Source organism: Tasmannia lanceolata, unplaced genomic scaffold (genome assembly GCF_043159265.1).
Source record: "Tasmannia lanceolata isolate RefF3 unplaced genomic scaffold, GAP_Taslan_0.1 ptg000029l, whole genome shotgun sequence".
Classification (NCBI taxonomy): Eukaryota; Viridiplantae; Streptophyta; class Magnoliopsida; order Canellales; family Winteraceae; genus Tasmannia; species Tasmannia lanceolata.
Genome location: NW_027518706.1, coordinates 1,699,480 through 1,712,314, shown reverse-complemented (window position 1 = coordinate 1,712,314; position 12,835 = coordinate 1,699,480). Strand labels below are relative to the sequence as shown.

At 47.8% G+C, this 12,835-nt stretch overlaps 1 protein-coding gene across 1 annotated transcript; it reads left to right on the top strand.

The window, feature by feature from the left end:
• Window positions 1-1,168: 1,168 nt before the first annotated feature.
• Window positions 1,169-2,371, top strand: LOC143859419 (uncharacterized). The gene is made up of 3 exons (XM_077370132.1): window positions 1,169-1,292; window positions 1,375-1,817; window positions 1,907-2,371. Exons 1-3 carry the CDS (start codon window positions 1,193-1,195, stop codon window positions 2,369-2,371), a joined length of 1,008 nt encoding a protein of 335 aa, XP_077226247.1. The 5' UTR covers window positions 1,169-1,192.
• The last annotated feature ends 10,464 nt before the right edge of the window (window positions 2,372-12,835 follow it).

The window sequence follows — 12,835 nt, the reverse complement described above, 5'->3', positions numbered from 1 at the left end:
GAATGTGTCCGTCATAAATAGGGGACACGTGGCGCAATCCGGGTGGCCTCGAGATGCGTGCATCGCATTTATTACCCCACCGCCTCTGAAAAACTATATAAGGAGGTTTACCCCCCTTCACTTTTTACTTTTTACCTTTCATCTTTTTCCTCTTCTTGCTCTGGGAGTTTCCACTTCTCAGTTCGCAGTTCGCAGTCCACAGATTGCAGATCGCAGTTCGCAGTTCGTAGTCGCAGTTCGTAGCTCGCAGTCGCGTTCCAAGATCTGTTAAGGGCTCCACTCACCGGTATTCCTCTCAGCCCTTCCTTTTACTATGTCTGGTAGTACTTCCAATTCCGAGTCCGGTACGGGGTCCTCCACTAGCAGTATTTCGGAGTTTAGGATGCCTCAGGAGCCTTTTTTGGCTAGTCCGTCTGATAGGATAGACCTTGTAGATAGTGACGATGGAGGGGATAGGGATGAAGTGATCTTAGATCTGAATGCCACTCCTCCCTTGACTGGCAGTCTCCCGCAAGCAGGAGGGAGTGTTGAGAGCGACGTTAATGAAGCGTCCACAACATTCCGTCCTGGCCGGGCGGTGGAGGTGATCGCTAGAGCGCGGATGGATGCCGATCCAAAATACAACTTGCGAGCTCTAGTCGAGGAGAACTACCTCACCAGGTCTATGCTGGGAGATATCAGGGATAAATACTGCGTGCCCCCGAGATTTGAACTGAGGGCAGCTATAGAGGGAGACAGAGCCTGCAACGAGAGCCAGGATCTCTGTATTTATGAGGAGTCACTGAGGGCAGGACTCCGATTTCCGTTGCACCCCTTTTTCTCAGCGGTGCTACGTTACTACGGACTAGCCCCGGCCCAGGTAGCTCCGAACTCATGGAGATTATTAGTTGGGTTTTTATACCTCGTCCACGGTCGGTTAGAGAGGAGTGTGACTTTGTCACTGTTCCGTGCTTGTGCACACCTGAAGAAGCATAAAGAAGGGGGCTGGATCTACATTAGCCAGCGCCCTGAACGGAAGATAATCACTGGCATTCCTTCGTCGATTCACTCGTGGAAGAATAGATTCTTCTATGTTGTGGATCAGGAGGCCAGTGAGCCCTGGTCCGTCCCTCTAGTGTGGGACACTCCAGATACCTCAAAACTGAGTCGAAAGCCGCTCCTTGAAGGTGAGGACAGGATAACATTCGCCTTGATGCGGAAGGAGATCGAGCAATCGGGCCTCATCCGTTGTAAGGAGTTTTCTGAAGAGGCGATTCTGGTCGGGCTGGGCGTGAGTGCCGCGACTCCAGGACGTATGTAGCTAGACTTGTCTATGCAATCTGTTTATTTTTTATATACTTGCTTCTGACCGTTGGCTGCTCATTTGTCATGCAGAGATGAAGAAACAATCAACCGTCGAGAAAATCAGGCAGGGAGCTCAGCCGCGGGCACAAGAAGGTGCTCAACAGGCGCAGCAGGAGCGCCAGAAGAGAAAAGCGACTGTGCTGGGGAGTCCGGCCCCGTCACAGGGCATTCCTCCCCCATCCCAGAAGCCCAAGACTAAGGTGAAGCTAATAGGCCCCTTTGCTCAGGGCGGTGGCTCTTCTAAGTCCGGTGGTGCTTCTACCGGAGCCGGTTCTGGGGCTCGCCCTCCTGCGGGGATTAGTGAGCAAGTCTTTCGACCCAATTGGGCCGTTCTGAAGGATGACACTGCCTTAGGCGAGAGCCGGGTAGCAGCAGAGCTTATGAGCAAGTGTTTGCTGCAGAAGGACAAGCAACAGGTCCTTTACGAGCCGCCAGCTACAGGAGAGGAGGCTGTGTTGTCCTCCGCTTACCAGGTAAGGAAGTAGTGCTTCGATTTGCTAACTTTCTGCCCATTTCTTCCTTTCACCATACTGATGCCTGTTTCTTTCTGTTCTTTCTTCAGATCTTGCTATACTATAATGACCTCAAGGAGAAGAGTAAGAGCTTCTCCCAAGCCATTACTTCATCTGAAGAGGTGAATGGAAAGTTGGCCGCTGAGGTGCAGGAGCTTCAAACGAGCATCGGGCGAATAGAGGAGGAGAGGAAGTTGTTAAAAGAAGATCTGGCCGCAGAGAAGAGGAAACTGGCCAAGGCTGCTGAAGCCATGGAGGCTCAAAGAGGAAGGGCCACTGACAGACAGGAGAAGGCAGTAAAAGAGGCCACAGAGGCAAAGGAGGCTGAACTTTTCAGCCTGTCGAGCGAGGCTTACAGTCTTGGATACTACGACTGCCTCCAGGAGCTCCAGGCCTGCAATCCAAATCTGTTGATGCAGAACATGACTCTCCCTGCCAGGCCGAAGATCACTGATGAGGAGCCAGATACTCCTGCTGATACTCCTGCTGACATCACCTCTCTTCCAGATGCTTAGATTTTTTTTTTGTTTTGTTTTGACCTCTTTTTGTAATGGTCCTTGAGACCCTACAGCTTTTACCAGCATGTTTAAAGTGAATTTTGTAATGGCCCTCGAGGCCCCACATATTCTGATCAATGAAATTTGTCTGTCTCTGATACTTCTCAGCTGAGTGATTTGCTTGACTTTGTCTTTTTATTTTGATAACCTGTGAGTGAGGCCGTTGATGGTCGAATTGCGACGAACTGGTCTTTTAACAAGTACCCAAGTTTTGTGAACTGAGTTTCCATTGAGTACCCAAGTTTTGTGAACTGGGTTTCCAATGCGTACCCAAGTTTAAGAACTGGGTTTCCAGTGCGTACCCAAGTTTAAGAACTGGGTTTCCAGTGCGTACCCAAGTTTAAGAACTGGGTTTCCAGTGCGTACCCAAGTTTTGTGAACTGGGTTTCCAGTGCGTACCCAAGTTTAAGAACTGGGTTTCCAGTGCGTACCCAAGTTTAAGAACTGGGTTTCCAGTGCGTACCCAAGTTTAAGAACTGGGTTTCCAATGAGTACCCAAGTTTTGTGAACTGGGTTTCCAGTGCGTGCCCAAGTTTAAGAACTGGGTTTCCAGTGCGTACCCAAGTTTAAGAACTGGGTTTCCAGTGAGTACCCAAGTTTTGTGAACTGGGTTTCCAGTGCGTACCCAAGTTTAAGAACTGGGTTTCCAATGAGTACCCAAGTTTTGTGAACTGGGTTTCCAGATATAGAAATGACACTGAATTTGCAAGAAGATTATTTATTCATAACAACAAATATACAAATATACAACTTTACAAGATCACCTTTTCACGCCGGATAATTCGACTACTGATAATATTTCCTGAGGTTTTTGGAGTTCCATGCATGAGGTAATAGGTGCTCCTCCAGTGTCTCTAGCCTGTAGCTTCCTGGCCGGATAACTTCCTTCACTCGATAGGGTCCCTCCCAAGTTGGGGAAAGTTTCCCTACTTTCGTCGGCTGGGAGACGGCCGCCTTTCTTAGGACCAGATCCCCTGTCCTGAATTCTCTGGGGCGGATTTTGGAGTCGTGATAATTCGACACCTTCTGCTTATAAGCGGCGACCCGGATTCGAGATTCCTCCCGGATTTCTTCTAGTAAGTCGAGGTTGGCGCGGAGTCCGTCGCTGTTCAGTTGCTCATGGAAACTGATGACTCTGGGAGATGGGGTGCCTATATCAACAGGTATCACGGCTTCAGTTCCAAAAAAGAGGTTGAATGGTGATTCACCAGTCGTCGTGCGAGGAGTGGTGCGGTAAGCCCACAGAACATGGTAGAGCTCATCTGCCCATCGGCCAGCCTTTTCATCCAGCCTTTTCTTTATCCCTTGAAGCAAGATCCTATTGGTTACTTCCGTTTGCCCATTGGTCTGGGGGTGAGCTACCGAAGTGAATCTCTGTTCAATCTTTAGGTCAGAGCAGAACTTCCGAAAGTTCCGGCAGTCGAACTGTTTGCCGTTATCTGTGATTAAGGCACGGGGAATCCCAAATCTGCAGACCACTGCTTTCCAGAAGAAATTCTGTATATTCTGCTCAGTGATCTGGGCTAGAGGTTCTGCCTCCACCCACTTGGTGAAGTAGTCGATTGCCACCACTACGAATATGCGCTTTCCGGAAGCCGGTGGAAAAGGACCCAGAATGTCCATCCCCCATACTGCAAAAGGGAGTGGACTGATAATTGGGGCCATCGCCACAGCAGGCTGGTGGATGGTGGGGGAGAATTTCTGGCACCTCTCGCACTTTTTAACCAGATTCAGCGCGTCTTGTCGTATGGTGGGCCAATACAATCCTCTGAGGAGTACCTTGATCGCCAGGGCTTTGCCCCCCAGATGTTCTCCACAGATTCCTTCATGAGTCTCTTGCAATGCGTACGCGGCGTTACTTGGTCCCAGACACTTCAGGTACGGGAGAGTGTAGGACCTTTTATACAAAATGTCACCGCTGAGGGAGAATCGGGCGGCTCTCTGTATCACCTTACGGGCTTCCTTCTTATCTTCGGGAAGTTTCGCGTCCCGTAAGTAATGAATGATCTCATCCATCCAGCACGGCTCGTTCTCCACCTGCATTATATCTGCGGCTTCTCTTTCGATGCTAGATCTTTGTAGAAATTCCATACGTATGCTTCCAAGAGTGGTGTATCCAGAAGCAGCCAGCTTCGACAGTACATCTGCTTTGGCATTTTCTGTCCGTGGTATTCTGATGACCTCGAAACTGGCAAACCGGCTGGAGAGTTGATGAACCTTAGCAAGATACTTAACCATACGCTCATCTCGGGCTTCGTAGACCCCTTGGATCTGATTTGCTACCAGCTGTGAGTCGCAGTATGCTTTTAATTTCCGGGCGCCGGTATGAATTGCTAGGTTCATTCCGGCAAGGAGGGCTTCATATTCTGCCTCATTGTTGGACGCACGGAATCCGAATCTCAGAGCATAATCCGCAGTGAACTCCTCAGGCCCAGTGAGGATGAGGCCTGCTCCACAGCCGTTTTTATTTGAAGAACCATCGACATATACTTCCCAAGTTGGTGTGCTGGTCATGGAGTCCTGCTCTGCCAGGGGTTGCAAGATTTCTGTCTGAGTTTCTGCTATGCATTCGTCAGGAACCGCTTTCTCTGCAACTGGGAGTTGTACCGTTTCAGGGTCGGCGACTTGCTGGGGGATGGTGCACTCTGCTACGAAATCTGTCAGTACTTGGGCCTTGATGGCTGGCCTTGGAGCGTACTGGATGTCGAACTCGCTCAGCTCTACGGCCCATTTCACAAGTCGTCCGGAGATATCTGGTCGATGGAGTACTTGCCGGAGCGGCTGGTCAGTCAAGACCTTTACAGTATGAGCTTGAAAGTACGGTCTTAATTTTCTTGCAGCCATTACCAGCGCGTAAGCCAATTTCTCGACCCGCTGGTACCTTGTTTCTGCGTCGTGAAGAACCTTGCTGACATAATAGATTGGTTTTTGCTGGCGGTGCTCCTCGCGGACGAGGACAGCTGCCAGTGCCGTGGAGCTAACGGAGAGATATAGAAATAACTCCTCACCTGGCTCCGGCTTTGTTAATAATGGCGGGGAGGACAGATACCTTTTCAGCTCGTCGAAGGCAATCTGGCATTCTTCCGTCCAGGGCGCAGTTTTGAGGCCCTTAACCGCACTGAAAAAAGGCAGGCATCTCTCCGCCGATTTGGAGATGAAGCGACCCAGCGCCGCTATCATTCCCGTGAGCCGCTGAACTTCTCTGATGGTTCTTGGGGCGGTAAGCTCTATCACAGCTCTGATCTTCTCGGGATTTGCTTCTATCCCTCGCTGACTCACCATGAATCCCAAGAACTTCCCCGAACTGACACCAAAGGTGCACTTGGTGGGGTTGAGTTTCATGTTGTGCTTCTTGAGGATCTGAAATGTTTCTCTGAGATCAGACACGTGGTCCTGTGCGCTTCGACTTTTGACCAGCATATCATCCACATACACTTCCATATTTCGGCCGATCTGGTTCTGAAAAAGTCTGTTCACCAGCCTTTGGTAAGTAGCTCCGGCGTTTTTGAGGCCGAAGGGCATGACTCGGTAGCAATAAGTCCCTTGATCTGTGACGAATGAGGTCTTTGGTATATCCGATTCGTACATCCTGATCTGGTTATATCCGGAGAAGGCGTCCATGAAGCTCAACAGTTCATGACCCGCTGTGGCGTCGATGAGCTGATCAATCTTCGGGAGCGGATAACTATCCTTGGGACAAGCCTTATTCAGATCAGTAAAATCGACGCAGGTTCTCCACTTTCCATTAGTCTTCTTGACTAGGACTACATTTGCTAGTCAGTCCGGATATCGAATCTCACGAATGAAGTCAGCCTTCAGAAGCTTCTCCACTTCTTCTTTTATTGCCTGTCGCCTTTCAAAAGCAAAGTGTCTCCTTTTCTGTTTCACCGGTCTGCAGGTTGAATCGACACCAAGCCTATGAGTGCTGATCTCTGGATCGATGCCGGGCATATCGGCAGGAACCCATGCAAAGACATCTGCATTGCCCTGGAGAAACTCGGTGAGTTGATGTTGAATGCTACTACTAAGGGAGGAACTGATCAGAGCGACTTTCTCACCGTCCTCCGGGCACAGTGGGATGGAGAGTAGGTCCTCAGCGGGTTGAGTACCCCTGAGTTCGTCCCTTACATCAAGCAGTTCGATTGGCAGTGATTCTACTGCGTTTTTTCCTTTCAGTGCCATTGCATAGCACTCCCTTGATTGAGGCTGATCTCCGCGAACTTCCCCCACACCATTAGGGGTTATGAATTTCATTTTTTGGTGGTAGGCTGAGGCGACTGCTCGGATCAGATTCTGGCCAGGCCGTCCCAAGATAGCATTATAGACCGAGGTGGCCTTCACTACCAGGAAGTTAACCATGGCGAACGCTTGACATGGTGAATCTCCGACAAGAACAGGGAGCTCGATCTGTCCTACCACTTTTACGACCTCTCCGGAGAAGCCGAACAAATCTGAGTTCGCCGGCCTTAGACGGTCGTCGCCTATCATCATTTTCTCGAAGGCATGGTAGTATAGAATATCCGCTGAGCTCCCATTGTCCACAAGAATTTTCTTTACCTCCCAGTTGGCAACGAGCATGGTTAACACCAATGCATCGTCGTGGGGCAAAATAAGGCTGTCCAGATCTGCGTCTGAGAAGGAGATCTCATTCTCCGTTCTTGACTTTTTGCTGGTTGTGTGAACGGCGTTAACTTGCCGTGCATATGCTTTTCGAGCAGCAGAGGAGGTGCCCCCGGCGGCTGATCCGCCCATGATTGTATTGATAACCCCCCTTGGTTGAGATCGGGGTGCCTCAGGCTGCGCGTCGGTGACCTGAGAAGTCTTATCCTGAGGAGGGGGCTGCGGTGATCTTCGAGGGCTACGGCCCTGGGGACTCTTTCCTTTGCGCCCTTGGGTGCGGCCGTCATTCTGGATGTATTTTTTCAAATAACCCCGGCTGATCAGCTGCTCAATTTCTCCCTTGAGCTGCCAGCAATCCTCTGTGTCATGGCCGTGGTCCTTGTGGAACCGACAGTACTTTGAAGGATCTCTTCTGTTTCCTTTGGAGATCATTCTAGGCGGCCACTTCACAAACTCCTCCTCACTGATCGCCGCCAGTATGTGCTTTCTAGATGTATTGAGAGGTGTGAAGTTCTCTTCTCTTCTCTGAGGGGGTGGAGACTTCTCTTTCCTGGGAGGTTTATCCTCCCTACGCTGTTTAGGCAGATTCTTCTCTTCAGAGGTTATCCTCCGGTTTGAATTAAGAGCTGCCAGTGTTTCTTCCACTGTTATGTACTCTTCTGCCCCGGCCATGAGATCCGCCAGTGAGCGCGGATTTTGCCGAGCCACCGCTCGACGGAAATCATCAGATCTTGCACCGGTGAGGAGTGCGTTCATAGTCGCTGAGGGATCTAAATTGGGCACCTGTAGTGCCTCCCTGTTGAAGCGGCGGACGAACACCTTCAGGGGCTCATTGTCTTCCTGTCGCAAGGCCATCAGGGAAGCTGTTGTTTTCTTTGGCCTGCGGCTGCTCATGAAGTGGCGGACGAGGTCCTCTCCAAAATCGTCGAAATTGTTGATGGAGTTTGGTTTGATCCTGGAGTACCAGTCTCTTGCCGCGCCAGTGAGCGTCGTTGGGAAGGCTCTGCAGATGAAGCCGTCGGAGGCGCCGTGGAGGAGCATCATTGTTCTAAATGTCTCCAGATGATCCACGGGATCGGTAGTGCCGTCGTACTGAGGGACGGCAGGCATCTTAAATCCTCTGGGTGCTGGAGCACTCAGGACATCCTTAGTGAAGGGCGTTCTGCTTGAGAACGCTCTAGAGGCGGGCCGGCTCTGATCCTTCGCCAATTCCTCTATCCGGTGGTTCATCTCCTCCATTCTCTGTAGCAGCGGATCCGTTCTGCGGTCTGGGGACCTGATTCTTCCCGCAAATGGGCTTGCCGCAGAACCGGACTGACTTTCCGGACTCCTACGACGAGGCCGAGATTTTGCCGGTGGCAAACGATCTTCGTGAGGCCGGTGCCTCTGCGTGGAGCGAGACCGCGATCTTTCGCGGTGATGAGGTTCTGTCTGGGCGTGCCTCACTATGGGGCGATAAACTTGTCTAGCGGAGTGATGAGTTCTGCCCTCCCCATGACGTGATGACTCTCCCCTGTGGACTCCTTGGGCAGATCGCGGGGCCTCTGGAGGAGGTGGAGGGGGTGCTTGAAGTAGTTGTTGGTACTGACCAACGAGGGCCGTCATCTGCTGGAAGAGGGCTTGGACTTGCTCCGAGGTGGGCACGGGATTGTGGTGCTCCGAGCGAGAAAGGCTTTGGTCGGCAGAAGCTGCCACTACCATCGAGGCGATTCGACCGCTCCGGGTCCTGCGAGGTAGCGCGGATTGGTCGTTCTGCGCAGAAGCTAACCGCGCACTCTTGCGCCCTGCCATTTTGTAAGTGAGATGTAAGAACAGCTTTTAGTTCTAGGTCCCACGGATGGCGCCAATCTGTTAGACCAAAAATCGATAACAGGTACAGCAGTGGCGTAAGAGCTGAGAGCGAGCGACAAGGGAGGTTGAGTATGAATCCTGCGGTGAGTGTTTAGTCCTGCACAAGGCAAGCGAGGTCAGAAGACCAGACCGGGTTTTACTCCGGACAGGCCCTTCGACACTCAAGTCAGTATGAGCAGGAGTGAAGGGGAGATATCTTAAGAGTTTAGGGAGAGAAGGGATTTTCGCATTACCCATTAGTCTGAGCTTTAGTCCCCTATTTATAGGGAAAATCTGTTGAGGTGTCCTGGACAGGTGTCCAGGACAGGTGGCGGCCTGTGAGAGGCTGGATCTCACCTACTCTGAACAGGTGGCAGCCTGTGAGAGGCTGAGTCTCACCTACTCCGGGACAGGTGGCAGCCTGTGAGAGGCTGGATCTCACCTACTTTGGGACAGGTGGCAGCCTGTGAGAGGCTGGATCTCACCAACTCTGGACAGGTGGCAGCCTGTGAGAGGCTGAGTCTCACCTACTCTGGGACAGATGGCAGCCTGTGAGAGGCTGGTGTTTTCACACCCCATCATTATTCGTTAAGTTATAAAGGCAAAGGAAAACATTAAAGGGGGCTTAAAAGCCAAGCCAAAGGGAACAGACTCCCTAGAGTATACAAAACTGCTCCCATCAGCCATGGGACCTTTTGGGGAGTGGATGGTTTCTAAAGATATCAAAATTGTTTATGAAAACCATTTTGAAAACCTTTGAAAGTGCAAATACATATAAATCAAGAAGACTCCAAATACAATCTAAAATGATAAAACCTTGAGTCTTCTTGGATTGTTTGGCTCCTCCGCACTTTCTTGGACATCCTCGACTTGTGAGTAAACTTCTTCAACTTGATTTGGTTCTTGTGACTTCCTCTATTCTTCAAAACATGTTGAGAGGTACATGAGGTGGTCCCATTTTAAGTGAAAAACATTGGTTTCATATTCCACGTAGTGTTCTATTCATAGAGGGAGTCTTAAGGATAAATTCCATGTGTTTTGAATCTCTAAAAAACTAAGGTGTTTGAAGTGTCGAAAGACACAAATTCATTTATGCCAAAATCTATAGATATGGGTTGCGTTTGATGGGAACAACACTCATACGTTATAGCTAAAGCTCCATTCTAAAGAGCAGGTCCCTAATCTGAGAGGAAAGACTGTGCCTGAGATTCCATTGATCGAGGAGGCCCAAATGGGAAGAAAGTAAAATCCATGGGGGGAACACAAGGACAGATAATCCACAGTACAATGAAAACTAAATACATCATTGTCTAATGTAGATTTTTCCCGAGAAGTCCTCAGAAATTTTGTCAGCAAGCTCCTGTGGGAAACAATGTAGCGGGATAGAACCATTCTCACATAAACCGTTAAAGGGGGGGATATCATTTCCCTTTTATAATTAGTTTGCACTTTGCAGTCTGCAGTTGATGGGTTTTCAGTTTTTTTGTTTTTTGCTTTTATGGTTTTTCTTCTCTTGTTTATGGATATTGTTGGAAAATATGTTGAGGGTACTATTGATGATAGAAAACCGAAACTTGTTGCTTCAAGGCGTGATATCACTTTCCTTAAGACAAGGTTCGCCCCCACTAGTAGTGTGCAAAGGGGATCCGCGAATTGCCTCCAAGATACAATGAAGCCTTGTAGGGAAGCCCTACTAATGTTTGATGACGCGTAGCACTAGCGGAATCAAACCCGAAATGCCCTTCCGAAATTTCAAGCCTTAGAGAAATCTCTAGATTCTGTTTCTGCAGAAAAACAGTATCTAGAACAGTAAATAAAAGAAAAACAGTATGTAGAAATACTTAGGGATTTTTGTAGGAGTGTAGAAGAGAGTGTAAAGTCTGTCAGAATTGTTAATTCGTTTTCTATCTTGAAATGACTGAATTCTGCACATTTTGTAGACCACCTGGTGTCTTTTCAGTGTGAAAAACACCTCTACAGGGCACATTTCCAGAATGTTTGAAATCTGACCGTTAGATCGCACCTATTGATATTGAACGGTCCTGATCGATCCTAGATGTGACTGTTGGTTTGAGTAAAACTTCTTTCCAACCCAGTCATCGTTAGATCAACTATCTATGGTGTGGATCGCACCCCCTTGGCACATGACCGTTGGGAGAAGGGACACAACCCATTTGATCACTCTTTGACCGTTGGAGTTATGGGCCTGTTGGGCCGACCATTAGGCCCGAACCGAAGCCCAACCCATTCGACTTGATAGGCCTACGAACCATTTGACCCATCCATCCGACCGGTCCACCTTCATCTTGATCCAACGGTGCAGATCAAATCTGGAAAAATTAAAGGCTCCAATCGCTCCTCGCGACGTTGCGTACGTGCGCCTAATTAAGCGCCACTATGCGCCCTATAGCCCATTGCCCACGCCGTGAGCGTGCGTGTGCGAACGGTGCGTTGCACCGTCCCACGGGTCCAACCATGGGTTCAACCCAATGTGCAATCAAACAAGTAATAGAAAAGTGTAGTGCTTTATAAGCCCTTCTCTTTCTTTTCTCTCATCCGGTACGGGACTATATTTTCAACTACACTTCTACATCCTTTTGTAAAAGCAAATCTTTCCAAGAAAATATTTTCTTTTTCCCAAACGTTTTTGATAAAACATTTTCCAAAACACTAAAACATGCAAAACACATGATTTTAAAAATCCAAAATCACTAACATTTTCTTGCTCATCTCAGTATTTGATTTTCATTAGTTTTTTGTGTTTATTTTTCATCATGATATCCATCTCCTTTGATTTAGGCCGGTTTACATTTGAAAAGATAAGATGCATGGACTACAAGAAGAAATTTCACTAGAGAAGGGCAAGCATTGACATAGCAACTTAAATATATAAGACAGGTCCATTTTAGATCCAAAACTGATTATTAGACTCAAAATTTTGAGAATTGATTGAGTCCAAAACTAAATTTTGAGTCCAATAATTAGTTATGGACACAAAATCAATTCTTAAAATCCAATACGAATAGTAAAATCTCTATTTTACCTGCACATTTAAAGAGAGGATATTGATATGAGCACTACCCGGTTTCAATAACAACACTAAAATCACATTTTCATTTGTTTATAGAACTATCAATGGAATCATGTCTTTTCCCCTTTAGGTATTAACTTTGAAATTGTCATTACCAGATTGACCGAAAGGGGCAAAACACTTGAGCCTTGTTTGGATTGCAAGAACTTTATGGAAAAGTTTAGAAAGAAAAAGTATTTCTATGAATCCCACCTCCCCCTTTAAACATAGAAGGAAAAATTTCATGAACCAACCCCATTCAATTTTTACTAACTTCCCTTAAAATCAATTATAATAATATCATTTGCCACTAAATTGTGGGGAAGAAATAATTTTTCCAAGAAAATATTTTCCATCAGAAATGTTTTTTCTTACAATCCAAACATGAACATAAACCCATGTGTGATCTTAGACTGACTTATCCAAAGGTTTCAACTTCCAAACGATAGTGGAACAAGAAGAATCTCCAGCTTGTTAAAGGTCTCAATGCTGTAAATGAACTTGTGGTGTTTATCAGATGCAATATTTTGATGCTTACCATCATTTCTGTGGTAGATATTTCAACTCTCTTTATGAAATATGAAGGAGATGCATCTCAGGGCTTTGGTTCCACAACTCTTAAGAGTTAAGAAGAAACAAACCGGTGTGTAAATCCCCACAGGTAAATCCCAAGATTACCCGGCGGATAATTCAGCCTTTAGTGGTGGTCATGACCGCCGGTAATTCAGATTAATTTTTACTTTTTTTTATCAAAAGATAAAAAACTAAAAATTAATAAGAGGAAAATGATTGTGAGCTTGAAGCTCATATAGCTTATATGAGGTTGACGGCCCAAACACATGAGTCCCACATTTTTTATGGTGATCCAAACCATTCATTTGCAAGGCCCCGTCTTAGATAGG

Coding starts and splice junctions, on each gene's coding strand:
- LOC143859419 (XM_077370132.1), top strand. CDS start 1,193: ATGCGGAAGGAGATCGAGCAATCGGGCCTCATCCGTTGTAAGGAGTTT. Junction 1,293..1,374: donor GAGTGCCGCGACTCCAGGAC/GTATGTAGCTAG, acceptor TTTGTCATGCAG/AGATGAAGAAACAATCAACC. Junction 1,818..1,906: donor TGTTGTCCTCCGCTTACCAG/GTAAGGAAGTAG, acceptor TTCTTTCTTCAG/ATCTTGCTATACTATAATGA.